This window comes from Caenorhabditis elegans, chromosome III (assembly GCF_000002985.6).
Source record: "Caenorhabditis elegans chromosome III".
NCBI lineage: Eukaryota > Metazoa > Nematoda > Chromadorea > Rhabditida > Rhabditidae > Caenorhabditis > Caenorhabditis elegans.
The window spans coordinates 1,368,049-1,395,292 of record NC_003281.10 but is presented as its reverse complement, the minus strand read 5'-3'; the positions used below and the strand labels follow the sequence as shown (position 1 = coordinate 1,395,292).

Below are 27,244 nucleotides of genomic sequence, written 5' to 3'. Positions count from 1 at the left end.
TAAATTTTAAAAATCTTCTTGAAAACATGCTTTTTCAACTGGAAAATAATGAAAAAGCTGCAAATTGGCATTTTTCTAATGAGAAAAAAAGTAATTTTCTATTCGTATACTCAAAGGTTTTTTTTTAATTTTCAGAGTCAGAGTTTCCCTCCGAACAATGCAGCCTTTATTGTTTTGTAGTCGCTGTCAGGATGGTGCAGATTATAATGAATCGATCATCAAAATTATAGTCTGCAAAAATATAGGAGAGTATACATAGAGTTTGATTGTGTTTTTCACCAATAAACTAATTTCTTATACCCGTTCCAGTTGTTCAAAATGTTAATTTCACTGAAATTCCGATTGAAACACGCCGAATAAATTAAAGGAAATTTTGTATAGTTGTAATTCTTGTGTTTTTGCCGAGATAGGTTAATAGAAAATTTTTAAATAAAAATGACTTTAAATGACCAAAGTCGAAGACGGTAATTGGCGCGTTTAATAAAATCTTCCCAATTTTTCAATTTTTTGACCTGTGCACTTGTATTCATCTCGACCCATTGATGTATTACGTATCCATGTGCGAGTGAGAAAAATCGCCATATCTTACGCGCACTGGAAGAGACAAAACTACTGTAGTGTGTGGGTTTACGGGCGATCTTCGAATTTAATTTCGAGCTGCAATTGTTCATTTTCAGGCGCTTTTCCTATTTTTTTTTTATTTTTTGTGTTTTATTTTCTTATTTTTTTCAATAAATAATTAAATGTATATAAAAAGTGTTTTTATGTTGTTGATGAGGAAATTCCCTTTTAAGCTTTTTTCACCCGTTCCTTCTTGATGTTCTTCTTTTTCTTGATAGTCTGAAATAAAGACAATTATTTTCAATTGATAGTCATATTTTCTCACCTATAACCTTCGAAAATCCTTGATTTTTCTGTGAAAAACCTGAAAAGGGAATTTCCTCATAAGAAAACAACATAAAAACACTTTTTATATTCACATTTAATTATTTATTGAAAAAAAATAAGAAAATAAAACACAAAAAATAAAAAAAAATAGGAAAAGCGCCTGAAAATGAACAATTGCAGCTCGAAATTAAATTCGAAGATCGCCCGTAAACCCACACACTACAGTAGTTTTGTCTCTTCCAGTGCGCGTAAGATATGGCGATTTTTCTCACTCGCACATGGATACGTAATAATTTGTGCAAACACCGTCACACGCAAAATTCTCGAAAGAAATCCAATAACGGCACTTTCAAAATTAAGGCAACTATTTAAGTTTGCATACATCCGGTATAAAACATTTCTGAAATACATAGGGGAAACCTTTTGTTTTTCGTTTTTCTCTTTCACTTTGTTCAATATCACCAAAGGAATTTTTCTCGCAGCGAAGAAGAACCATGGGAACCGAGTTCATAGAACCGCACTGAAAAATATAAATTTGCTCAAAATGCGCTTGGAAATCAAATTACCGTCGATTCAAATCTAGATTAAACCAAATAAAACATTATTTAAAAACAAATTGAGGGAAAATCGATTTCGAAAAAAAGAAACACATTTTCTGTAGTGCAAATTTTTTACAATTCTCGATTTTTTTAAAAACATCTTTTTATGTATCAAACCATGAAAGCGGTATTTTTCAACGCTAGCAATGAATTCAAAGTGTGGTGCAAGAATCGTGCGCAAAACTTTGAAACTCCGACCAGTTTTGATTGACGGAGCCTTACACATTTTCCCAAAACATCAAGGGAAACTTGTTGTACATAATCACCGAAATTATAAATTTAAATTCAAAAACAAGCTGTGAGGAGTGTGCTGTTTTATTTATCATTTTCAGTACTGTACAACCTAAAAATTCAATTTTCATAGCGCAATGGCACAAAATAACAGCAATTGGAAGCATTTTGAGAAACATAAATAGGATGTACATTGAAATAGAACAAATATGCACTATTTTTCTGTGAAATCTAAAAATTACTATACTTTGATAGTACTAAGATGCATTTTACAAAATAGGAGACCCATAATGTTTGTTTTATTTCCGATAAATACCCTGCCATTAGATATTTTTTGAAAATTCAAAAAAAAAAACGAAATATGCGTTCTTTGTATTTTCTGAACTAAAAACTGCAACCATATATTCAAAAAATCTACTGGAATGTGTTTTTCTGATAAATATTTCCTTATTCTCCCAAAAATATCGATGAAAAACAGGAAAAACACTTTCAAAGTTTCACTTTTGATTCAGAATGCAAGCGCGCCCCACTGCACACTTCAGGATTCTCATTGGTTAAAAATTCGTGCCCTAGGTTGCTGTGCGGAACAAAAACGAGAGAGACGACGATAAAGTGGAGCAAAAAGGAGAAAAAAAGAAAAAAAATTATGTTATCTACACATTTCATTTTCCTTAAAAGGGTTGTTATCACTTGAAAAAGTTTCCTGCACCTACGTCATTTTTCTACTCTTTTCGGATGTTCATATATTGCTTCAAAATTCTCATGTGTGAAAAATAGGGGATTTAAAAATTTTCCATGACTTCTGGTCGTGACGTTTTCTTTTATATTCTTAGTAATAGTACCGAGTACTATAATTTAAGACAATAAACTAGGACTGCTTAAAGGTCTAGTCCCTCTAGTGGGGTACAGTTTAAACAATTATTCTTTGAAGTATACTTTTTTGGAAAATCCCCGGAAAATGCAAAAATCGGGACCCAACATATTATCCGCCGACATCTCACGAGTTTCGCGGCTTGCTGTGTTTACCGTGACAGTTACTACGCCCTCATCGTCTTACGTTGCTGACGGCGTGCCGCACTGTCACGGTAAACGCAACGGGGTGCAAAACTCGTGAGATGTCGGCCGCTGATATTTTTTGGGTCCAGATTTTCGCATTTTCCCATGAATTTCCGAAAAATTTTTGCTCAAGACATTTTTGAATGTCTTACAACTTGAAAGGATTGTTTCGTTCCTTTCTAAATTAGTTGTTAGTTCCCAAAGTGTTCTCACTGGTAGATCATGCATAACGCGAGCCAGAAGCCAACGCACTGTCCTCCGGTAGCCACGGAAAGGTAGAACTTGGAGAAATTCCGTCAACTAATAAGTTTGCAGATTCGTAGTCTAAAACACACATACAAGTGTGATTCATTTTCTTACCATTATCAAAACAAAGCAGTGAGCACCCGTCATGTAGTGACATTGATTCAATACATTACTACATAATTATAGACCTTTCATAATACTCCCAGTTGGTTGCTCTGTCTTTATTTTTAGTACATTTTATAGACAACTAGCATGAACTTTTGAAACTTACTTGCGACCTCCTCAATGTTCATTTTCGAAACAAAACGTTTCAGTTATGAAATTTTCTAACGAAACTTCTTGAGCATAAAAGTACTAGTAACTCTCACACACGTCCGTTTTTTGGAATTTAGTGCCTCGTTTTTTCCAAATTTAACTTACAGAACCACCTCGCCAAAAATGAATTTTTCATCAAAGTTTTCTAGTGAAAAGTCTATCAGTGGTTTGTTCCTTTGACCAAGTCAAAATTGTAAAATTAAGTTTTCAGCTCAACAAAGCAACCTGCTGAGAAGAACATTTTCGGAAGGAAAAGAAATGTAAAACCCATAAGTCTCAAAAGTCTAAATAATGCTTTTCACCCTTCAGACAGTTTTTTATGGAGAGGCAAGGCGATTTTGCTAGACCAGAGCAGTCAAACCTTAACTACATGGAACCTGAATATTATGAGTTTAAGGTATATTTTATTTTGAGAATATATAATAATACTTACAGTTTCAACTTTTAGCCCGGAAACAGGAAGTTATATTCAAACAAAAATGGAGCATTCCAGAAAACAAGGGAAGAGGAAATGCTAAAAAATTTTGAGGATGAAAGGTTAGTGTTTTTATAGACGGCGTGCTATTTGACATATACGGCCTTCAAACTTACAGGCCAGTGCCAGGTAAAACAGATTTGGAACTTGCGTTTTTTCACAAATATGCATAGTTCACCACTCCCTGGTCTAACCAAAGTCCGCCTAACAGATCTTGCACACTTACTGAACAATTCGAATATATTGTTAGATTATTCCTAAAACAGCTCACCTTTTACGCGTTGCTTTTGAATATAGCTCATTATTATCAACACTATTGGATATTTTACAAATAGTCTTACCAGTCCAATTGTGAAGTATTTATTGCTACCCTTAAAGTAAAACCATACTTTGTAATTTTAACAGGGAACATTTGGAGCAGGAACACAACTTGAAAATTCACAAATTAGAGAATAAGAGGAAAAACTACATTGCTTTTCTAAAGCTCAAGAACAGAAACGAAGCTATGAGGTTATTTTCAAAAATGGTCCGTTTACTGCGTGAAATTGAGAAGGACGTGGACAATGCAGTGGAAAATGGTATTTCGGATGAGTTGTTCTCCGATAGCATAGAACGCCAAATTCAACAATTTGAGGAAGAAACTGAGTACTTTGAAAGTTTTATGATAAGATCTAGCTACATTGATGCGGATATATTTGAAAAGTTATCGGTATGTACAATTTATTGATTCAGTAAACATTTATTTAAATTACAGGACCAAGTTCTCAAAATGGGAGAACTTGTTAACTACTCGAATCTCCGATCTTTGTGCGTTCATTACCAAATAGCTTGTAGCAATAACGATGCCGAGAGAGTGGAGCTGTACAAGGATGATCTGAGAAACTTTCATCTCGATTTACAGGAAATGGCTGATATTTGTTCGGATTTTAATGTATAATGAAGAATATCTTTTTGTTTTTTTTTGTAAACAATTACCGACTTTTTATCTGAAAACTTACCTAATATGGTCTTAAATAAAGATCTTTAACGTGTTGTTTACATACATATGCCGTATTTTCCACCAAGGTCTTCATGCAAGACTAGTTTGACTGTGTTGTAGGGAACTATTTCAAAGTTTCAGATAAGTTATTGATGTTTTAATGAAACAATCATGTTAAATTTGTTTCGACTAAAACTAATACGTCACTTGAGTATTCGCACCACATTTTTTGATTTTTCAAATAGAGAGTTATGGAAACGCAGAAAATTGAAGAGAAGTAGTTGCTTATCAACACTTCTACAAGGTGATACATTTCAGTCGGCTGTACAATCGTCATCAAAGTTTATCACCCAGAATGGATACCATAACTGATAACAGTTCTAGGAGCATATGTATATAAAAGTCGATGACAGAAAATAGGGTTCTCACTTTGGAAAATTTATCCTAATAGTAAGATATTGTCGTATTATTTTTTGTTTTTTTTAATTTATCATAGTTTGTAAGCCAAACTTTTTGGTTAAAAATGTCTCATCTACCGGTGCCATTGAATTATTTTTGCAATAAAACATCTGAACGTGTTCCAAATTAGACCAAATTTCACAGGAACAATCTTTGGATATACACTAACATGTTCCAAACGTTTCGTGAGATAAGAATCACTGGGAGCCAAGTACTGGGCTCAGAAGCACTGAAAAGTGGTACAGGACGGTCCAGGTTGCTTCCCAACACTTTCACGTGAAATATTTTAGTTTTTTATAAGCGATTGAGATGTTTTGGTAATTTTTATGAAATCATCTCAAAAAAATATTTTGATAAGTTTTCAAAATTTCAATGCTTTTTTCGATAAAATTTCAAAAAAACGAGAGCAAGAACTATGATTATGATTATGACTGATGATTATGACTGATGATTTGACTGACCTCTTAATCTCCCCTCATTCTGTTGTAAATAGCAACCCTTTTTATTGCTCCACCCGTGTCATGTAATTTTTTCTTAAATCCATCACGATCCTGTTTACCCAATATCACTTCATTTGTATGTAAAATAAATTATTATTATTATTATTAAAACTTGGGGGTCTTATAGAAGTTGGACGGCCGTTTTTTCGACTTTCAGCCCGCGCGCGCGCAGTTTTTGAGCTATCATCATAAAATTATACCGGTATAGGTTTTTTGGCATTTAAAATCGAATGGTATTGGCAGTTTTTCATGGAAATGTTCAGGAAGTCTCAAACCATCAAAATTCAGGGGGGTCCTATAGAAGTTGGAGGCACTGTATATATTTGTATTTTACGTGCAATACAATTGCAAATTTTTAAAAACTTTTTCTTGACTAAAACCTAAAATCTGCATGATTAAAATTTGAAAACATTTTGGTAACTGTCGATATCAGAGAAAACATTTTGTAGCTCAGAAAAAAGCATGCAGAAAGCCTGAAAAATGCTATCGTTTTAATGTAAACGAAAAATACAACAATACGTTTTTTTCCAAAACGTTCATGAATATAATTTCAACCTAAAAAACTTTCAAACCTGATTGCCGGTTGCCGAAATTTTTAGGGTTTGGCCAATTCAGCAATTGCTGGTTGCCGAAAATCTCGGTGATTTGTATTACATGACTCCAGCAAATCCATTTATCGTTACATGGTGAATTGAATAACACAACTCAATAAAATTTAAATAAATAAAGCATTCAGTAACTTCAGTGAATGTCAGTGCAAGTTAAAACAATATTTAATAAGTTGTTGAGAAATTTTTATTTGACTTGTGCCCCAAAATGGCTACCACGAATTAACTACCTGTGATTAAAAACACACATACAAAACCGGTCAGAAGCTCAGACGTAGTAAGATGTGTTCATCTCGACTTGTCTTATCAGGTTTACCTAGAAAGTATACCTGACTCGTCGGGACACCTACCACCCTGCGGTGACACACCCTATGACATCTGGAAGCATCTTTCTCGCCTTTCCTCATTGCTCCGAATAAAATTGATTGCAACGAGAGACACTAGAAAGGGAGAGAAAAAAGTCAATACTCGAATCAATTTTCTCATATATTCCGAAACTTTTGGTTTTATTTCCTTCACCTTGTAAATCCAGGTTACAACTAAGATCTTGAGTATTTCGGATGAAACCGTTATATTTTTTTTTGAAAATTCGTTATAAAACTTCACAATTACAGATTATCTTCATCTCATGTTGTGTAGAGATGTATCTTCACAGTTCCATGCAGTTATCGAAAGTGTGGAAGGAATCGTAAATATCTTGCAGAGTATAAACACGTTGGTGAGTAAAGGGAAAAATAGATAGGATATTGATTTTTAAAAAAAATGTTCACAGTGAATTAATATTTAACAGCTTAATCCTCTAATTGGCGGGCCGAATTCAAAATTGTGTGCCACAAACATTGCCAATTTGAACGCCTTCCGAGTGAAGCTTCGTGAGCAAATCGACGGGCTCCGGATGATGGCCGCAAATGATAGTAACGTGAGCCGAGTGAAATTGGTAAGCCATAAATTAGAGTTTCGTAAAATAGTATGCCGCCTCCTTAAATTCCAGAGCTTCATATCAAAGCTCAATGTAATTCTTCAAGGGCAACCATTAAGGACCATCTGCCTGACATTGGAAAACGTCTTGATCAGAGCCGACGAGGATGAAATTTGTCGATACGGTCAGCTGGCGAGCACCTTGTTGCAGCAGATCACAGAGCTGCAAAATGATTATGAGAAAGAGAATTTGCTGTTTGAAAATGAGGCTAAGAAACGACTCGAGAGCACTCTTCAGATAAATAAATCTCGGCTCAGAATTGAAAATGCAAGGACCGTCTTTGAGAAGTTACGTCCATTACTGAACTCATTCAATGTGATCAGAAATCATCTTGATACAATTTCAAGCCATGTATGTAATGTTCTTTTTTTCAAGAAAAAAAAACTCAAATCAAATACTTACAGTGTTGCTCGTTTTACGGGGAAACTCCACGTGTTGCAGTTGGGGAGCTGGATACAAATTTTCAAGCAATTCAAGTTGAAGTCGAGCATTTCGAGATGATCCTGAACGATTTCAATTGTTTTGTGGATTACTTGTCGCCGGAACTATTTAATTCATGTTCTGTAGGTTTTTGTGTAAAAATATTGATTAAGGGAACAAAAAGACATTGTAGAATGCAAATAAAAATAGTTCCTCCTATTTTTATTTTCTGTCAGCTGTATAATTATCAGCTAAAATTAGTTATATATATGTATATATATATTTTTTTTTTTAAGTGAAAGTTGCAGGGTATCGCGTCCAAAATGGAACATCTCATCACTGAACGGGAAATTAAATTAATTTGCAATAACCTGTCCAATGCGATTTTTGATCAAAACAACGACGTGATCCTACGTTTTGGGAATATGACAAAAGTGCTCTACAAGGATTTTTCTGCATTGAGAATAAACATTGGAAAAGAGCTGAAAAATATGAAACTGGAGCACGTCGTAAAGCCTAATACTATGATGAATGAGCATGTTTAGATTTAGGGGACTATGTAGTATCGTCAATAGAAGGGATGAGCGGCTGGCTAGTCGGCTGGTAGAGAGCAAAAGTAAACTTTTCACAGTATTAGAGTCTTCTGACTGCCCTATTTCGGTTTGATCTTCGAAAAATGCGGGAGTTGAAAAATGCGCAGACATCTCATCTGATTTTGCATGGTTAAGAGCGTGTTGACCTCACAATTTTTCTGGGAAAAAATTCCCGCATTTTTTGTAGATCAAGCTGTAATGAGACAGCCTGACATTACGTGCGGTTTAGATAAAATATGTCTCTTGTTTTTACATATTTTTTGAACGTGTGGGTAGATTTTTTCGAATATTTTTTTTTCAATAACTAGTTTATGGCACACTACAAAGTTTACATTCGCTCTACCAGCCGACTTACCAATCTCTGCGCAGCAGTGCTGTGCGGCTCTCGACTCTCGGCGCGAGCCGAGAGCCGACAATTTGGGTATTTTTCGGCTCTCGGCACAAGCCGAGAGCCGAAAAAAATTTAAACTCGGCTCTCGGCGTAAGCCGAGAGCCGAACCGGAAAATAGAGCTCGGCTCTCGGCGCGAGCCGAGAGCCGACAAATTTTTTTTTCTGTTTTTCGGCTCACGCCGATTGGTTTCGGAATCCTCGCACCTTCCTCTTATATTCTCTCTCATAACTATCATAGTCTAATTCTTATTACATAGTCTAATTCTTATTAATACACGTTAATGTTAGCTGGCAACACATCGCCACCTACCCCATAAAGAGACACATATTTACAGCCCAATGACCCATATAATCAAATATTAGATCTGTTATTGGGGTATCTATTATGGTTATCCTTTCCTGTGGGAACCCTTTTGAGTATATCTTTACAACCCCCTACATGACATACAATGTTTTTGGGGGCAGAAATCGGAAAAGTACTCAATTCCTTATTGTTAGCAGCGAAACTATTTATTTTAATAGTTGTAAAGTCGTAGTTGTAATTATAATTTTTATTCATTATCGGAGGGAGCGTGCGAAAATCGATACCGAAATATAAAGCAATCAGCCCTCGGCTCTCGGCGCAAGCCGAGAGCCGAAACTTTTAGTGGAACTCGGCCCTCGGCGCGAGCCGAGAGCCAACTTTTTCCAAGAGCCGCACAGCACTGCTGCGCAGCCCAGGTGCTCAAGCTTTCAGTTATTGCAAATGAAAATCTAGAAAAATCCGTTAGTATTCAGGCGTTTGAAATCGACAAAACTGGCTGAATTTTAATTTCGCGCGAAATTTAAATTAAAAAATTCTAGACCTTTCAATTTTTTAAATTTCGAAATTTGTACCATGTTTCCTTTTAAAAAGTTTTAGAAAACTGGGACGGGTAAATTTTCAAGAACGGTTATTAAAATTCATACTCAGTACTCAGTATCATACTCAGTACATAAGTATACTAAAAATGATGAGCGGTAACGGATTTTTCCCGTTTTTTTTTCTTTCGCAATAATTAAAATCTGAGCACAAATTCTAAAGCCCCCATTGACGATACTCCTTCTTTTAGGTGTCACGAGCCGTGTGTATTTGGCGAATGTATAATAAACGTTAGTTCATGTGCAAACGGCCAGTGTCACCAACTTGCTTATTTTCTTTAATTTTGCTGTTTAAATCTTTCAACTTCGTACCTCACGCATTAAATTATTCTCACATATCCTATCCCATTATCGTCAATTCCACGAAAATTAATCTTTAAATAAACTCGGTTTTCTAGAAATTTTTTTGGAGAATACTCACTTACTTGCTGCAATTTTTGAAGTCCGTAGAATCACATGTTTAAACTGTCTGTAGAAAGGCTGTCTTCTGGTTGTGTTGTTCGGAGTGTTTTTGTAGTTTCGAACACCTGTTTAACTCTTTTCAAACGGTTAGAAAGACTATTTCAATTCGAACGTTCGAACGTCTGTTTTTATCACTTTGAGAGCATTATTAATACATTCAGAATGTTCCATACTAGTAAACACTCGTGACGTATCAATTTTTGGAGGATGAGTTTTTAATCATATTGCTAACAGTTAAATTGGGGAAATTTCAAATGTCGTTCTTCATAGCCAAACCATATAGTGCCAATAAAACAAATAGTTATCAGGAGAAGCAACCATGGTCTGCGTAGTTGGGAATCGCGAGTCGCAAGTCGCGGGACGGAAGACGCAACTGAACTGTCAAAAAATCTAGTATGATACTAAAACAAAATATTTTGGTTGAATATATATATATATATATATATATATATACTGAAACAAACGTTACATTAAAATTTCTAACAAGTTAGTGGTGAAAAATTAGTTGGAAAAAGTGTTGTTATATACGTAGCTGTGTGAAGTTATATCATAGCATGGAGCATTGAATAAATGAGTTGAAACTAACGTTGGATTAGAATATAAGAAAACTACTCAACTAAAAAAGTTAAACACTCTGTAGATTACCCAAAGCCCGTAAAACCAATTTATTATTTCCTATGTTTATGTAAATTTAAAAAAGTAAAATAGTGGCCATTGTCAATATCTACAAAAACCAATGTATACGAAACAAAACGAAAAACTATATAAATTATATATACATATTATGTGAAGCCCATGGGAGGAAGAAAAAAAGACAGGAAAGTGGAGTGAAATTTTGGGAAATTGTGTGCTTTATCAGTTGTGTTATACGATGGTGCAAACTGCAATTGCTTATCACTTGAAAATTTGATCATTCAAACAAATTTGACAGTTGACCCAAAGAAATGTTGAAATAACATCGGTTTGGTCGATTAGCGGTTAGAGTTTCGAGACACAAAACTGCAATACTACCTCTAAATTCAAGGTTTGTAGGATTTTTCTCAACGTTTATTAGAGAATTGATATTAATATACATATGATGCATCATATGAAAAAACCTCTGTAACAAAATTTCGAATCTGACATTTCGAAATTTGGAATAAAAGAGAAAAAAGTCGAAAAATCTTAATAATTTTTTAAAAATTACACCTCAGATTCAGTGGGTCCTATAGCAGTTGTGTGCACTGTACTATATGACCCTATTTTTTTGAGAGGTAAAAGCCATTTCCAAATTACCTCAGAAAATGTAGAAGTTGAATGACCCGCGTGAAATTTTTGAAAGTTCTACTGCGGTTCAAGTTCCTCTGATGAATTTTGTTTCTTTTTATCTTTCGATTTTCCACATTTTTACACCTCTAACAATAAGATCATTTTAAATATCTTCTAAATATGCTTATTTAGACGCTTTTAACATTTTGGTTAGATTTTGTTCGAGCTTTGTCAAAACTGTCAAGTTCACCATGTATACGAACCGTCAAAAATGAGGGATATAACAATTTTGTACTGTATCTGAAAATGACAATATCAACAAAAAGCGTAAACACTTGTTCACTAAACTACCAAACGCTAAATGACAAATAAGAACTTAAGATTAGCGAAAGAGCATTTAGAGTCATGTGAAAACGCCAAAGCTGATAGGAACTCACATATTAACGGAGTTGATTTAAGGAATTTTACTCTGCCTTACCTTTTTTTATTCTCATCTTATATATTTTTTCCTTTCCAATTTAAGAATTTTCAAGTTAACTACCAAAACATGTCTGATACTGCCAACCGAGACAATCAACGTGCGTTGACCAAAACGCGGGGATTGGTGCTTGACAAATGGTTTGAAATTAATTTTTGCCGGTTTATGAGAGGGTAAGTCAGTTTCAACATATGGTAGCAATTATATAAATTCTTTTGCGTTTCTATAAACCTTAGAGTTTACTAGTCTTTCAACACTACAGCTCAATTGAGAAATAGTCTTGCCTGCAAGAGGAAACCCGGTAAATAATTTCAGATTGGCTCCAATATCCCCAACTCTTTCTGACATGCCTACTGAAATCCTCAATCAAGTATTTGAAAAATTGGAGCCAAAGGATCGGTGAGCTGGTTTAGTTGAACTTTTAAATGGCTTTAATATAAATATTAGTGGACTACTTTTCTTTTAGACTGGCTTGTCGTAAAGTGTGTTCAAGTTTGAGAACCGCAGTTGTCAAGTTTGGTATGCATTTTGACAAGGTCATGGTTGCCATTATCGAAACAATGGTTTTTTTGAGTTTGGGAGAAGAAGTTATTTTATATTCCGAAGAAAATAATGATGCGGTTGTTGTTGGTAGAAAGAAAAAAAGCACATTTGAAGGGAAAACTTATTTAGAAATTGCAATAAAAGATTTGGAGACTGTAATGAATCATGTATCAACATTGTTTTTAACTATTGACGCAGATGCCCAACAAGGATTCATTACAACTTTTCGAAAAACTCTGAAAGAAAGCAAATGTGTGAATGTAAGAATGTTATATCTTGTTGGTTTTTCATTTGATGGTATTTTATCGATACTTCCGATTTTCATTTGTCAAGTGCTAAACAATATTACATTGTTCAAAACTACTGCAGTGAATCGATTTGAACGAATCGAAGAGTTGGATCAATGGAAAAATGCAAAAGAATGCATAATACTGAGTACATCACCTCTCAGTAATCAAATAGAGCAGTTGTTTCATCTTCGTGAATTCCAAATCTGCATTTCTCATTTGCCAATTCAACATGCAATCAAAATAAAAGATGCTAGTTGAAAAATTGAGCCCAAACCTTTTTGTATTTGAATTTCGTCGGAAAATGTGAATGCCCCCGCTCCTTCCTTCCAATTATTCATTAATTTCCCAATTTTGTTGTCCATATTTTTGATTATCTATCACTTTTTCATCACTGTTTTTAAGATCAACTTGTTACAATAAAATAAATTAATTCAACAAAATTAGACAAACTCTGACGAAAAAAAAGTTAAATTTTTAAAAAGCCAAATTTAAGTTTGTAAAATGAGTTTTTATCCGGTTTTTCGTAATTACTTGAAAGTTTAGTTTCAAATGAATAAAATTTTGTTGAAAAATATCAAAAACTCTTCAATAAATTTTATTTTATGTAGAAAATATGTTCAAAAATTTTATTTCACTGCCTCTGCTCGTACTAGCCATCATTCAAGCTTCCTGGGCTGAAAATGGGCTCAAATTGGTCTGGACACCTTTTCGAAATGAGTCCTGCCATATGGAAGGTTTCTAACTTAATTTGCCAACACAATGCTGATTTTTTTTTTGATGAAAAAACATGCAGCTTCAAAAAATATTTATTCAAAAACAACAAAATAAATAACAGATTGTGTGCCCGCATGATAGAAACTTTTAAGCACAGGTTTTCAGCTGGTAAGTCTGAAAAATTGTAAAACTGGAAAATTAACGCAGTTTTTCGGAGAGAAATTCACTGTATTCCGTCCTAGGGTAAAAGTTTCTTGTTGCTGAGGTTAGTAACTTTACCTCTTCTGTTCTTTATCTCTGAAATCCGGAGAAGGTTATTCGGCAAATGCGGGCCAAGTCCCGGAGATAAACGACAGATTCTGAAAATATTATTGTTTAAAAACGAGAATTTTTTCAAAAACCTGCGGCACGGCAATTATGGCACATTTGGCACACGGCGATATCGAGGTTTCTTCTACTGGCTTTTTCCGCCATATATTGCTGAACAAAAATTATCTTATCTTATTGTTTTGAAAGCGGTTAAACAAACCTGTCGGCCTTAACAGAGATAATCTGGAAATTTAAAATGTTTTCTAATTGAAATTTTGTTTTTTTTACACTTACTTTAGCATCTCGAAAAAAGTAATAGAATAAACTGAATTAAGCTAGATAAAAATATCAATAAAAAAGTAGTGGACCACCATTCCGTAGGCAGTCTGGGAGGCAGAATGAGGAGGGAAGGGAGCAACGGATAGGTGACGAAAGGAGACGACAGGTGGTCAAACGGACTCCCTGTGCTATAGAAATATCTGACGTCACGTGCAAAAAAAAACAACCGTAAAAACTAACCTACTTTGTTTGGTATTTCCTGGTTAAAATTTTACAAAACATGCATTGAAAAAACCGACTTTTCTAAAAAGTTATTTTTTTTTCTAGAAAATAAAGGTGTTCCAAAATAATAAGGAATCATAAGAAACAACTCCAATATGACGATGAAATGATAGCGACCTCGTATTTTAGAACGATGACATGTATATAGTGCTTTCTAATACATATGTCTTGCTGTTGATAAATAAAATTAGTATAAAAACTGAATTGATTGACTACGGAATGATCTAATTCCCCGAGCAGGTAGTTTTTGTTGTTTCCTTTTGATGAATCAACAAAATCTGTGATTCCAAATTCCTCTTTTCCTTATTTCCTCATTTCGTGTTTCTCAGTTCCTAATATAATATTTCTTCTTGCTATCTAGCAGAAGTGATTTTTCCGAGCCACATCTTCAAAAGGAAAATGAAGAGGTGGCAATGTGTCGTGTTAGAAGGTATGTATATCCCTACTTCAAATGGAGCTAAACATATTTAAATTCCTTTTTTCAGTGACTCTATCGTAGAAGACAAGAAAGCTGGCTCAACTGGTGCCCTGCCGGGATATGTTCTGAGCCGATTCAAGAGAATGATAGAGCCGGTTAACGCGATGAGGATGACGCTGATTACCATCCTACAATACGTAAGTCATTTATTCTGAACATTGCTATGCATCCTTTATATAGTAACACTGACTAAGTATTAAAGTGAAAAACGAGTTCCTGAGAAAAAAGTTCACTCTTATCAGTTGGCAAAAATGATTCCAGATTTTTGTCTTGTTATCTATTGTGGGAAGTGGGCGGTGTAGGTGTTACTGGGTGTAGGCGGGGCTATAGTTTTTTTTTTTAACTTTAGGACATAATTTATTACTTCACATTTAAATTTTTAAATGCATCTTGATGGATAATATCAATATCTTTTTTTTTAAAGACGGTCGTGCTTTTTACTTAACAATTTTTTCTAGTACCTTTGTCACTTAACTGAACCAAATATTTCCACATGAAACTTTAGATGATACTACAAAAAAATTTTATTTTCGAAAAAGTAAATTATCCTGGTTTTTTATGCTTATAATCTTATTGACCAATATTAGTGTCTATCAGTTTCGGTAATTTTCCAAAGAAAAAACTTATGCAAATGCCATTATTTCCTATTCTGCTATGAAAAAGCCAAAAAGACCTCTGACCAGTAAAAATTCTGACTAATGATGAAAAGGTATTAAGGTACAGTTTCCAGATATGTCAAACTTTTTCACACTATTTTTCTTTTTCTTTTTTAATTTTAAGACATTTTTCGGCCGTTATTAATGAATTTTTTGTCGCCTTTTTTGCTTTGGATAATCAGGGATTGCTGGGAATATCTCTTACAGCCTAAGCCTAAGCCTAAGCCTATGCCTAGACTTCTCAAACTTTGTTATCGGGTAAACTGTCATTTTGCAGTGATAACACTATTTTATGAACATTCTCTAGCTCACTCTACTGTTTCAGGGAGCTCTGTGGCGTCAAACCCTTTCTCTCGAAACTGCCAAACAGCTGAAATCCACCGTCACCAAAATTATCTTCATAAGAGAACAGTTTGCCAAACAAATGGACATTTTTGATGAAGCTCTGCTCAACGCCGACAATATCCACCCAGATGCTTTTCGAGCTTGCTCGGTGAGCTTCTTTTTTTTAAATTCAAGCGCGAAAGAGCAAGTTAGTTTTCAGATGTTCCTAATCAAATTGGACCAGCTAATGAACAAATTCGAATTGAGATCTTTGCAATATCACTTTGCAAATGCAATCGACAATAAGGATTTAGAAAAGATGGATTCTTATCTGGAGTCGGCAAATAAGATGTCCGCCGAGTTTTCTGAAGCATTGAAGGATGATGTGAAGACTGAGCTAGAGGCTCTTTCGTTGACTGATTCAAGTATTCCGACTTTAAAGAATTACTGACTGATAACAATATGTTGCTAACACGTTATGGGGCGTCCAGATAACACATGTTTAGTTCAGCTGTTTCTAAAAATTTTAAAGTTACAGAATTTGGTAGCAGACGTACACTTAACCGTATAATTTGTGGATTTTTTTAAAACATTTCTCCTCATGCTAAAAAAATTTGTTTTTATATATTTTTTGAAATTTGTTTCTTGAATTTTTCAACTGTTGCTCTATCAGCGTATCATATCTTCTATTTTCTTGTACTGCCTACCTAAAACTAATGCTTTTTCTGAACAGGGTTCCATGGATGCTTCAGGTTTGCCTCCCGAATTTCCGGAAATCAAACGCAAAGTTCAACTAATGGTACAGAGCTTGTTGAGAATTTGCATTTTGGTGAGAATTTTATTTTTTAAAGGTGGAGTAGCGTCAGTGGGGAAATTGCGTTAAAACATGCCTATGGTACCACAATGACCAAATATCATAGTAAAAAATTTTTTAAAAACTTTTCTAAATTTTATATGATTTTTTGAAAATTGAAAAAATTTCGAATTGCATCAAATTCCTATTTTAATTACCTCCAATAGTTCGATGTTCGTTGGAGCGCGCTTGCATTATTTTAACTTTTATTTATCAATTTTTCTTTTTTTTGATTAATTTTACTGGAAATTTAATGAAAAATTCAAGATAAATGTAATTTTTTTATTAAAAAGCGGGCGCTAGAGCCTAAATCTTTGAAATAGTTTATTTCAGACTCAACGTCGTTGAAAAACGTGCTATCTCTGTTTTCAATTTTTTTAGTGAACAATCTACATTTATCTTGAATTTTTCATTAAATTTCCAGTAAAATTACTCAAAAAAAAAAACTTGAAAAATCAATCAAAAATAAAAAAAATTGATAAATAAAAGTTAAAATAATGCAAGCGCGCTCCAACGAACATCGAACTATTGGCGGTAATTAAAATAGGAATTTGATGCAATTCGAGATTTTTCAATTTTCAAAAAATCATATAAAATTTAGAAAAATTTTTTAATTTTTTTACTATGATATTTGGTCATTGTGGTACCATAGGCATGTTTTAAAGCAATTTCCCCACTGGCGCTACTCCATCTTTAATACATAAAAAAGAAATAAAATATTGCAGTGTAACCCGATGATTGGAGATCCAGGTGTCAATCCCGGAGCTCACGAGGGTGATGTGAGGTCTCTGAGTAATGGTAGAGCAGAGCTACTAGATCATATCAATAGGTTCGTCGATGGGAAGGCTGGAGACCATGCTCAATCTGTAAGGCTTTTGTACATATATTACACGTGTTTTACACACCACAGTCTCCTCACGTGGAAATGACCCAACAAAGGGGTTTGTGCGTTTTTCGTGAGCGTGGGAAAATTTTACCGTTGAAAAGTGATTTCCTTCATTTTTGTTACTTTAAAGTGGATTTCCATACATATAAGTATTTTTTAGAATTTTGTCAGAAAAATCGGCACTATTCTTAACGATATAACATTCAACACATTGTGCATTCATCTGGATAATGTTGTACACGATGCCGATCAGAAACATGTTCGCGAGTATGGAAACTTAGCCAAAGAAACAAAAATCCTATTGGAAGTTGCGCTAAACGAGCTGTATGAGGAAACTATGGAAAGTAGTGCAAAAATGTTGCTCGAGGAGCTGAAGTGTGCCAGATTGGTGTTCTATTCTCTGTATAGATGTATTAGGCAAGGGATTGCTGTTGGACATTATTTGGATGATATCAGAGCAAAAGTAAGTGCACATGAAATTTTGACAAAAGTACTTTGAACTACTCAGATTGAAGGTGGAGTACCGAAATCTGTAAAATATTAGGCTTTGGCTAAGTCTTAGGATTAGGCTAAGTCTCAGGCTCAGGCTTAGGCCTATACGGAGGATTAGGCTTAGCCTTACTCAAGGCATTTCTCAAACCGCTAAATTTCCCAGATTTCGGTACTCCACCTTTAAACAATTTAAACTAATTTGCAGTGTATCCTCTGGAATGGAGAAGTTGCAGATGTGAATGTTCACGAACTGAAGGTGTGTGTAAACAATGTGAAAAATCAGATCGAGTCCTTCACCGACAGTCGCAAGAAGTTTGACGACACCGCCGTCACTGCAGATCGCATTAACCCCGATCTCTTCGAGGACTCTATTGTAAGTATCACAGTATCGTATATTATTTCATTAACTAACTAATTGCAGAACATGACTAACCGCATGAGCACTCTGATTCATAATAGCACGATAAAATCGATTTGCAATCACCTACCGACAGAAGTTAACAAAAATAATGATATTGCAATTCAAGAATACGGGATGCAATTGACCCAACTGAGCAATGAATTTCTTGTACTGACTGATGATGTGATGAATCAATTGATGAGACTTCGATTGAGATTTGTGATTGAAAAAGCGTTTAATGCGATGTAAAAAGGATCTTCCCTATAATTCCGGTGTGTAGTATAAGCTGAAAGTTCACTACCACAGCGTCTTTTTGCTTATGATCGATTACGACAGGATGCTAGCAAAAGTACTGTAGCGGAATTTCAGCCATACCAGTTGGTAGCAAAAGTGGGGGCGCGCTAACAGATCAGTAAATAATGTATGGTTTTTGGTTTATTCAAAAAATAATTAAAAAAAAAGCATTAAAATAATTAGGGTAGGTGAGGTGTTGTAGACATATGGTGCGGTTCTGTGCTTGTGCCATCATAGGGCTTGGGCATCTGGGGCCTCTGAAACGGGCTGGAAGCGTCGAATGCCGGCCCGACAGTACTCGCAGAGCACCACCGCTGAAAAAAAAAACAAATTATTACATTCAAAAAATAACCATTAGCGCGCCCCACTTTTGCACTTTTGCTAGCATCCGGTCATAATCGATCATAACAGGTTGGTAGCAAAAAGACGCTATGGTAGTGAACTTTCAGCTTATACTACTCCGGTGTTTACTTTCCACCCTCAATTTAACTGCCTCGTTCTGTTTTGATACAAAAATAAATTATATGATTTACGGGGTTAGAAGAACCGTTCAGGGTGTTTCAATTCGACAAATGTTATCATATTAAAATTGGTTAAAGGTGGACTACGCTCAATGGGAAAATTGCTTTAAAACACGCTTATGGGGTCACAATAACCGAATGTCATGATAAAAAAATTCAAAACAATTTTCTAGATTTTATATGATTTTTTGAAAATTGGAAAAATCACAGTTTTCACCTAATTCCTATTTGAATTTCCGCCAATTGGATTTGTTTGGTGGAGCGTGCTTGCATTATTTTTATTTATTATTTTTATTTATTAACATTATTTCACTTATTTTCTTCATTCTCTATGTTTTTTCCTCGGAAAATGGAAGAAATAAACAAGAAAAATGCAAAATTTTTGTTAAAAAGTAATTGAAAATGAGCAAAATTGTGATATTTTGAGTTCCGACGGCAATAAGCCTGAAATTAGTATATTTTACAGTTTTACTCATTTTCAATTACTTTTTAACAAAAAATGTTGCATTTTTCTTGTTTATTTCTTCCATTTTCCGAGGAAAAAACATAGAAAATGAAGAAAATCAGTCAAATAATGTTAATAAATAAAAATAATAAGACGGTAAGTTTTAAAAAAATTTGTATTCAAAAGTTTACAAAATATATTTTCAGCTCCGTAAAATACTACACGAGCGCTACATCACCAACTCTTTGCAGAATCGAATCGTGGAGCAGACGTTGAGCGCGTCCGCAAAAACTTTGCTAATCTTTAAAAAAAGAACCCAGTTTCTGAACTCTCTTTCTCTACCGCTACCCATTTGGTGTTTATTCTCTTGTTTAAATAATATTTTAGGTACTAGTCCTAAATCACCCCGCCACTTTTCCTTTTCTACCCCTCATTCAAAATTAACTCACACGTGAATGTTTATTTTAATACTATTTTCATTTTTAGGCTTATGGGGTTATTCAAGTAATGTAGCAAAATGTATTTTAATACATTTGTGACGTCACAAATGTATTTAAATACATTTTTTTATATACTTGAATACAGTCGTGACGTAATTTTTCTACACTTTTTAATTTTCCGACACTACTTGAATAACCCCATTAGAAAACAACATTACTAAGCCTAACATACGGAAAAAGGCCACGTTTTTATCGAAGAAAATGTAAGGAAAAGTGGCGGGGTGATTTAGGACTAGTACCATATTTTATTTAAATAATATTTTACAATGTTTATTCAAATATAATTGCAACTTTTAACAAATTCAAATAAAATTTTTATAATTATAACAGCGAACTTTCTCGAATCCAGCGCAATAGAAATTTTTCGTGGTTCAATTGGAACATAATCGCCTCTTCAATCCTTACGAAAGTGGCATTTTGCAAAAAAAATCACTTGCATTAAATAATATCCATAAGTTCTGATGGGAACATATGGGCCTCGTCCCCGCGGACATATACCAGGTTGGGGTCCGCAGCCGGATGCCATATCGCCAGAAGTAGTGCCCAGCTAGGTTGGTACGGAGCCGGGGTGGGCCGATGCCCGAGCGCTGTGAAAAAACAAATTACAAAACGAAACAACACGAGAAAAACTCACTTCACCGGGGCAATGGCCAGCTCCCCTCACACCACGCGCCCGGTGTGGGAGAGTCGGACCTCTATAAGTCCGAACTCATCCAAAGCAGCGTTGATGGTCACCGTGTCGTTGCCCTCTTGCCATCCTGGGGCCAATACATCAAGAAAGCGGGAGAGCAACATAACCTGCAAAATGTATATAAATACGTAAAAAAAACGTCGATTTTCGTGAAATGTTTTATAATTTTCCGTTAATTGACATTTGGCCTAGTCACGGGGAGTCAGAATGTCTTATTTCGATTTGATCTTCGAAAAACGCGGGAGAAGAGACGCAGACATCTCATCTGATTTCGCATGGTTAAGAGCGTGCTGACGTCACAACTTTTCTGGAAAAATATGCCCGCATTTTTGTAGATCAAACTGTAATGAGACAGCCTGACACCACGTGCCTAGTAGGACTTTGCAGTTATTTTTATTCGTTTTCTGTTCGAAATTTCACGATTTCGCTCGATTTTGTTCGTTTTTTCGGATAAAAAAGTCTTCAACTATTTTTTTAATGAGAAATAATCAAGTTTTCACAGTTTTTACTCGAAAAAATGCTTCGTTTGTCTGTCTTTCTGTAAAATACGATGCAAAACGTTAAAAAATCGCTTTCTCTTCACATTTTCCCCTACAAAATCGAGCGAAATCGTGACATTTCGAACAGAAAACGAATAAAAATAACTGCAAATTACCGCACGAAAAAACGAGAAAAAGTGTGCCGCAGGCTTGCGTTGACGCTCCGCCTCCAACTAAACCACGCCCCTTTGCCGCATGCAAAATTGGCGGAGCGATCATTCTGTCGCGACTGTATAAAATATCAATTTCACAAAAATTAGTCATTTTTGAACAATTTTAAAAATCAACGCTAAAAGTGACACCACGTACACACTGCAATTCATTTAGAAGAGCACAAAATAACACCTTTTTTTGGTGCAATTAGAAACATAGGTGGATATATGTAGAGTTTTATTCGGAAATTTTAAACTTTTTTCAAGAATTTTTGAGTTATTATAGTACTGAATTTCATGGGTTTTATTTTTGGTTTTTCGAATCATCTAGCATGCTTTAAGTTTAATATTTGTAAATAGTTTGTTACAATCACGCCAGATAAATTAATTCGACACATTTGAACAAATTCGGAAGAAAACAATTTTTTGGTCAATTTTCTTTAAAAAAAGTTTTCTTTAAAAAAAATTTTCTCAAAAAAAAAAGTTTAATTCCAATTTTAATGAAACTTGTTAAAATAAGTTAACTTTCAGGTGTTCCATAGGAAACACGCATTAAAATCTACAATTGTTACTGAGAACTTACAAAAAAATTAAGGTAACTTTGCGTTTTTCAGTTGAAAGTAGTCGTTTTAAATATACAAACTGTTATATCTCGAAGAAAAATTATTTAATTTTGTTGAAAAAATATCAAAAACTTTACCATAAATAATACTTTCAGAAAATATGTTTAAAATTCTTGTAGCTAATCAGGTTCTAAAGTTACGCCAGTTTTGCCTAGGGGTACTCATCTACAGCGTGTAAAAAATGATATTTGCTGTTATACAAATTAAAATTAGGAAATTTGATAGGTTAAACAATTTTCAAAAAAAAATCTTACACTTACCTTTGCACATTGCAAAAAAAGTACAGAATATTTCGAAAAAAGTATAAATTAAATAAAAAAAAAGGACCACCATTCAGTAAGTAGTCTAGTAGGCAGAATGAGGAGCAAAAAGAGCACTATAGAAGAGAAGGTAGAGGAATGAGTATTGTAAACTCGTAAAAGAGAGCAGCTGGCGAGCATATGTGTCAGGGAATAATGAAATCCATGTATTCTGGGCTACGGTGTAATATCAGTGAAATGGGATTATTCAAGTAGTGTCGGAAAATTTGAAAGTGTAGAAAACCTGCACAAACATGTATTTTAATACATTTCTGGCGTTATAAATGTGTTTAAAGGTGGAGTAGCGCCAGTGAGGATTTTGTCTAAATGCACTTATAATGATCCAAAACAACCGAATATCATAATAAAACGCTCCAAAAAATTATAGATTATTTATAATTTTCGGTCAAAGTTTTGGCAAATTGCAACAATTTTGAAATATACGAGCTTTTGAGGAAATTTAAAGAAATGTTGCATGTTTCGACCCCTATAATGTTTTAATACAAATTATTTAAACAAGATTAAAACATAAAAAATCTCGAAAAAAAATTTTTTTTGGTCGACTTTTAAAATTATTAGTGGCAAAAAGCAAAGTGAGTAATTGACACTTTTTGACTGTAAATAAAAAATTTTCAAAAATCTTTTGAAAAGTTTCATTATGATATTTGGTCATTTTGGAACCAAAGAAGTGGTTTTTAACAGTTGCCCCACTGGCGCTACTCCACCTTTAAGTGAATAATTTAATGGAAATTTGTTTAATTTTTAAAATGGCGGGGGTATAATACACAAGTACCTTTTTAAACAGATTTTAGGCTGAAATTTTTGACTTCCAAAAAAAAATCTCTGGTGAAAACTGACAAGTATTTAAAATATATTTTCTGAAAGTAAAGTTTTTGGAAAGGTTTTTGATATTTTTTTAACAAAATTATATGTTTCTTCTTTGAAATATAACAGTTTGCATATGTAAAACTATTGTTTTCAACTGAAGTTTACTTCAATCTTTTGAAATTCTCAGTAAAAATCAGAGATTTTAAACTGGTTTTTGATATGGATAACATATGAATTTATTGATTTTACAAAGTTTCAGCAATATTGAAATTGGATTTTTTTCGATTTTTTTTTGATTTTTTAACGTAGTTAGAACAAATTAATTATATGAACTGTGCTTAAAGCATTCAGAACAGCTTTGAACCACTGAATTTCATACTGAAAATTGAAAAAAATTAAGAAAATCTCAAAAAGAGACTGAAAAAACCCCAAATTTGGTTGAAAAGGGTCTCGATATTCCTGAAAATTAAAAAAAAAAGTTTTTAAAACAGTTTTAAAAATAATTTTCAATAGTTTATCAAATTTTTTTCATTTTGATGACTCAATATAACTTGTAAAATTGCCTGAAAACTAATTTTATCTGAATTAAATTTTAAATACAGTTATAACCTGTAGCTGAAAAAAGAGAAAAAAAAAATTTTATTTAACAAAGAATTTATATAATTTTGCAGCAGCAAAATCGATTGGGTGTCTTTGAAATGAAAAGGCAGTGTGGATTTTTCGAACCCGGCAGATTTTGCAAAAAAGTTGCTGAAGTTGCTCGAGAAGGACGCAATACGGCACGGCAGTTATGGCACATTCGAATGACATTAGGGTTTCTTCTATCGGCCTTTTCCGCCAAATATTGCTAAACAAAAATTATTTCAAATTGTTTTGAAAGAAATCGGTTAAACAAACCTGTCTGGTTTAATCGTTGAGTTTTTAAGGTGATTGGGAGGTTAGCATTAAGCTAGATCTCCAAAGCAGAGCATCATAGAGCATCTGGAAATTTATTTTAAAAGTGGAGTAGAGTCAGAAAAAATTGCTTTAAATGACAGAAAATAGACAAAAAATAGAAAAACAAAATTAAATTTTCAATGATTTTTTCAATTTTTCAAAAATCAAAAAAAAAACGCCCACAATAAATTTGAACTCCCGCGCAAGTGAGTGCGTTTTCTGGCTAAATTTTTTGGGCACTTTTCCGGAGAAAAAACTTGTTAATAACTGTTAAATTGTCGATTTTTAGGCTAATTTTGAAATTTTCCGAAAATTTCTTTCGGTTTATCAAATTTTATTCACGGAAAAATGTCTGAAAAATCGACAAATTAAGCCAGTAAACGCAAAATTATGAAAAATGACAACACCCATTTGCGCGGGAATTCGAATTTAATTCGGCAGTTTCTTTGACTTTTGAAAAATTGAAAAAATCATTAAAAATTTAGAAAATTTAGAAAATTTTTTTTCAAAGTTGTAGTCGGTCATTTTGGTCTATTTTTTCACACTTACCTCTACATCTCGAAAAATAGTAGAATAGACTCAATTAAGCTAGTTAAAGTAAAATCAATAAAAAAGTAGTGGACCGCCAATCCGTAGGCAGTCTTGGAAACAGAATGAGGAGGGAAGGGAGCAACGGATAGACGGGAGGAGACGACAGGTGGTCAGACGGATCCCCCGTGCTTTAGATATTTGTGACGGAACAGAGTGTGTATTTCGAGTGAGCTAGCGAGCTGAGCAGGAGTAAATGGAAAAAATGGGGTTCGGAAACAAAAAATAACGAAATGTCAAAATGTGCTCAATTTCGATGAATTATGGTTACTTAAATTCATCTTAATAAACGAAATGAGTAAGATAAACTGAGTAGGATAAACTATGCAAGATCGCTGCAACACAAAAAATTGACCAAAATTGGAGATTTTAGCTCAAGTTAAGCCATTTTTATTTTTGACTATACTGAACAATTTTATGAAATAAAAAAGAATCGCTCCATATGATTTTGCCCTACTTCTGAATTTTTGAAAAATACAGCTTTTTGTTAAATTTTACATTTTTTAAAATAAACTTCCGTACAAGCTAACATACTTTTTCTGGTATTTTCTGGTATATTTGACACTGCTGAACAGTTTTATAAAATAAAAAAGAATGACTCCATATGATTTTGCAGTACTTTTGAATTTTTGAAAAATACAGCTTTTGGTTAAATTCTGCATTTTTTAAAATAAACTTCCGTACAAGCTAACATACTTTTTCTGGTATTTTCTGGTATATTTGACACTGCTGAACAGTTTTATAAAATAAAAAAGAATGACTCCATATGATTTTGCCCTACTTTTGAATTTTTGAAAAATACAGCTTTTTGTTAAATTTTACATTTTTTAAAATAAACTTCCGTACAAGCTAACATACTTTTTCTGGTATTTTCTGGTATATTTGACACTGCTGAACAGTTTTATAAAATAAAAAAGAATGACTCCATATGATTTTGCCCTACTTTTGAATTTTTGAAAAATACAGCTTTTTGTTAAATTTTACATTTTTTAAAATAAACTTCCGTACAAGCTAACATACTTTTTCTGGTATTTTCTGGTATATTTGACACTGCTAAACAGTTTTATAAAATAAAAAAGAATCGCTCCATATGATTTTGCAGTACTTTTGAATTTTTGAAAAATACAGCTTTTGGTTAAATTCTGCATTTTTTAAAATAAACTTCCGTACAAGCTAACATACTTTTTCTGGTATTTTCTGGTATATTTGACACTGCTGAACAGTTTTATAAAATAAAAAAGAATGACTCCATATGATTTTGCCCTACTTTTGAATTTTTGAAAAATACAGCTTTTTGTTAAATTTTACATTTTTTAAAATAAACTTCCGTACAAGCTAACATACTTTTTCTGGTATTTTCTGGTATATTTGACACTGCTGAACAGTTTTATAAAATAAAAAAGAATGACTCCATATGATTTTGCAGTACTTTTGAATTTTTGAAAAATACAGCTTTTTATTAAATTCTGCATTTTTTAAAATAAACTTCCGTACAAGCTAACATACTTTGTTTAGTATTTTCTGGTTTATTTGACACTGCTAAACAGTTTTATAAAATAAAAAAGAATGACTCCATATGATTTTGCAGTACTTTTGAATTTTTGAAAAATACAGCTTTTTATTAAATTCTGCATTTTTTAAAATAAACTTCCGTACAAGCTAACATACTTTGTTTAGTATTCTCTGGTTTATTTGACACTGCTAAACAGTTTTATAAAATAAAAAAGAATGACTCCATATGATTTTGCAGTACTTTTGAATTTTTGAAAAATACAGCTTTTTATTAAATTCAACATTTTTTAAAATAAACTTCCGTACAAGCTAACATACTTTTTCTGGTATTTTCTGGTATATTTGACACTGCTAAACAGTTTTATAAAATAAAAAAGAATGACTCCATATGATTTTGCAGTACTTTTGAATTTTTGAAAAATACAGCTTTTTATTAAATTCTGCATTTTTTAAAATGAACTTCCGTACAAGCTAACATACTTTGTTTAGTATTTTCTGGTTTATTTGACACTGCTAAACAGTTTTATAAAATAAAAAAGAATGACTCCATATGATTTTCAGGTACTTTTGAATTTTTGAAAAATACAGCTTTTTATTAAATTCAACATTTTTTAAAATAAACTTCCGTACAAGCTAACATACTTTTTCTGGTATTTTCTGGTATATTTGACACTGCTAAACAGTTTTATAAAATAAAAAAAATGACTCCATATGATTTTCAGGTACTTTTGAATTTTTGAAAAATACAGCTTTTTATTAAATTCTGCATTTTTTTAAAATAAACTTCCGTACAAGCTATCATACTTTGTTTAGTATTTTCTGGTTTATTTGACACTGCTAAACAGTTTTATAAAATAAAAAAGAATGACTCCATATGATTTTCAGGTACTTTTGAATTTTTGAAAAATACAGCTTTTGGTTAAATTCTGCATTTTTTAAAATAAATTTCCGTACAAGCTAACATACTTTTTCTGGTATTTTCT

At 33.3% G+C, this 27,244-nt stretch overlaps 9 protein-coding genes, 1 long non-coding RNA gene and 1 other non-coding gene across 11 annotated transcripts; 7 read left to right on the top strand and 4 right to left on the bottom strand.

Annotated features, from left to right (window-relative positions):
- Window positions 1-3,440: 3,440 nt before the first annotated feature.
- pals-17 (Protein containing ALS2cr12 (ALS2CR12) signature) lies at window positions 3,441-4,843 on the top strand. Its single transcript, NM_065001.5, has 6 exons — window positions 3,441-3,501; window positions 3,547-3,595; window positions 3,645-3,732; window positions 3,784-3,872; window positions 4,216-4,519; window positions 4,565-4,843. The coding sequence occupies exons 1-6, from the start codon at window positions 3,459-3,461 to the stop codon at window positions 4,745-4,747; spliced, it is 756 nt and encodes a 251-aa protein (NP_497402.2). The 5' UTR covers window positions 3,441-3,458; the 3' UTR covers window positions 4,748-4,843.
- Window positions 4,844-6,904: 2,061 nt separating this feature from the next.
- Y82E9BR.5 (uncharacterized protein) lies at window positions 6,905-10,923 on the bottom strand. Its single transcript, NM_001393279.1, has 3 exons — window positions 10,061-10,923; window positions 7,738-7,838; window positions 6,905-7,497 (listed from the first exon to the last, which is right to left on the bottom strand). The coding sequence occupies exons 2-3, from the start codon at window positions 7,824-7,826 to the stop codon at window positions 7,461-7,463; spliced, it is 126 nt and encodes a 41-aa protein (NP_001380021.1). The 5' UTR covers window positions 7,827-7,838; window positions 10,061-10,923; the 3' UTR covers window positions 6,905-7,460.
- pals-20 (Protein containing ALS2cr12 (ALS2CR12) signature) lies at window positions 6,969-8,300 on the top strand (the record flags this gene model as incomplete). Its single annotated transcript, NM_001347298.3, has 5 exons — window positions 6,969-7,074; window positions 7,147-7,293; window positions 7,348-7,686; window positions 7,740-7,898; window positions 8,064-8,300. Exons 1-5 carry the CDS (start codon window positions 6,985-6,987, stop codon window positions 8,298-8,300), a joined length of 972 nt encoding a protein of 323 aa, NP_001334196.1. The 5' UTR covers window positions 6,969-6,984.
- Window positions 10,924-11,040: 117 nt separating the features above from the next.
- On the top strand, window positions 11,041-13,108 carry fbxa-138 (F-box domain-containing protein). The gene is made up of 4 exons (NM_064998.3): window positions 11,041-11,125; window positions 11,883-12,000; window positions 12,143-12,226; window positions 12,294-13,108. Exons 2-4 carry the CDS (start codon window positions 11,897-11,899, stop codon window positions 12,916-12,918), a joined length of 813 nt encoding a protein of 270 aa, NP_497399.2. The 5' UTR covers window positions 11,041-11,125; window positions 11,883-11,896; the 3' UTR covers window positions 12,919-13,108.
- Window positions 13,109-13,459: 351 nt separating this feature from the next.
- Y82E9BR.6 (Hydrogenase iron-sulfur subunit) lies at window positions 13,460-14,069 on the bottom strand. The gene is made up of 2 exons (NM_001393278.1): window positions 13,776-14,069; window positions 13,460-13,733 (listed from the first exon to the last, which is right to left on the bottom strand). Exons 1-2 carry the CDS (start codon window positions 13,846-13,848, stop codon window positions 13,666-13,668), a joined length of 141 nt encoding a protein of 46 aa, NP_001380022.1. The 5' UTR covers window positions 13,849-14,069; the 3' UTR covers window positions 13,460-13,665.
- A 588-nt stretch (window positions 14,070-14,657) lies between these two features.
- On the top strand, window positions 14,658-16,153 carry pals-21 (Protein containing ALS2cr12 (ALS2CR12) signature; the record flags this gene model as incomplete). The annotated part of the gene is made up of 4 exons (NM_001312994.3): window positions 14,658-14,674; window positions 14,730-14,859; window positions 15,704-15,871; window positions 15,923-16,153. 4 exons carry the CDS (start codon window positions 14,658-14,660, stop codon window positions 16,151-16,153), a joined length of 546 nt encoding a protein of 181 aa, NP_001299923.1.
- Window positions 16,154-17,289: 1,136 nt separating this feature from the next.
- Window positions 17,290-18,348, top strand: pals-40 (Helo_like_N domain-containing protein; the record flags this gene model as incomplete). Its single annotated transcript, NM_064997.2, has 3 exons — window positions 17,290-17,421; window positions 17,602-17,904; window positions 18,139-18,348. 3 exons carry the CDS (start codon window positions 17,290-17,292, stop codon window positions 18,346-18,348), a joined length of 645 nt encoding a protein of 214 aa, NP_497398.2.
- Window positions 18,349-19,701: 1,353 nt separating this feature from the next.
- Y82E9BR.10 (Ovule protein) lies at window positions 19,702-20,048 on the top strand (the record flags this gene model as incomplete). Its single annotated transcript, NM_064996.1, has 2 exons — window positions 19,702-19,749; window positions 19,800-20,048. The coding sequence occupies 2 exons, from the start codon at window positions 19,702-19,704 to the stop codon at window positions 20,046-20,048; spliced, it is 297 nt and encodes a 98-aa protein (NP_497397.1).
- Window positions 20,049-20,753: 705 nt separating this feature from the next.
- Y82E9BR.20 (Type I toxin-antitoxin system SymE family toxin) lies at window positions 20,754-20,888 on the bottom strand (the record flags this gene model as incomplete). The annotated part of the gene is made up of 1 exon (NM_001381731.1): window positions 20,754-20,888. The coding sequence occupies one exon, from the start codon at window positions 20,886-20,888 to the stop codon at window positions 20,754-20,756; it is 135 nt and encodes a 44-aa protein (NP_001367980.1).
- A 2,836-nt stretch (window positions 20,889-23,724) lies between these two features.
- linc-24 lies at window positions 23,725-24,798 on the bottom strand. The gene is made up of 3 exons (NR_101789.1): window positions 24,711-24,798; window positions 24,123-24,206; window positions 23,725-24,072 (listed from the first exon to the last, which is right to left on the bottom strand). It is a non-coding gene; the product is annotated as a long non-coding RNA linc-24 (long non-coding RNA).
- Window positions 24,132-24,152, top strand: 21ur-9823. The gene has a single exon (NR_052077.1).
- Window positions 24,799-27,244: the final 2,446 nt, after the last annotated feature.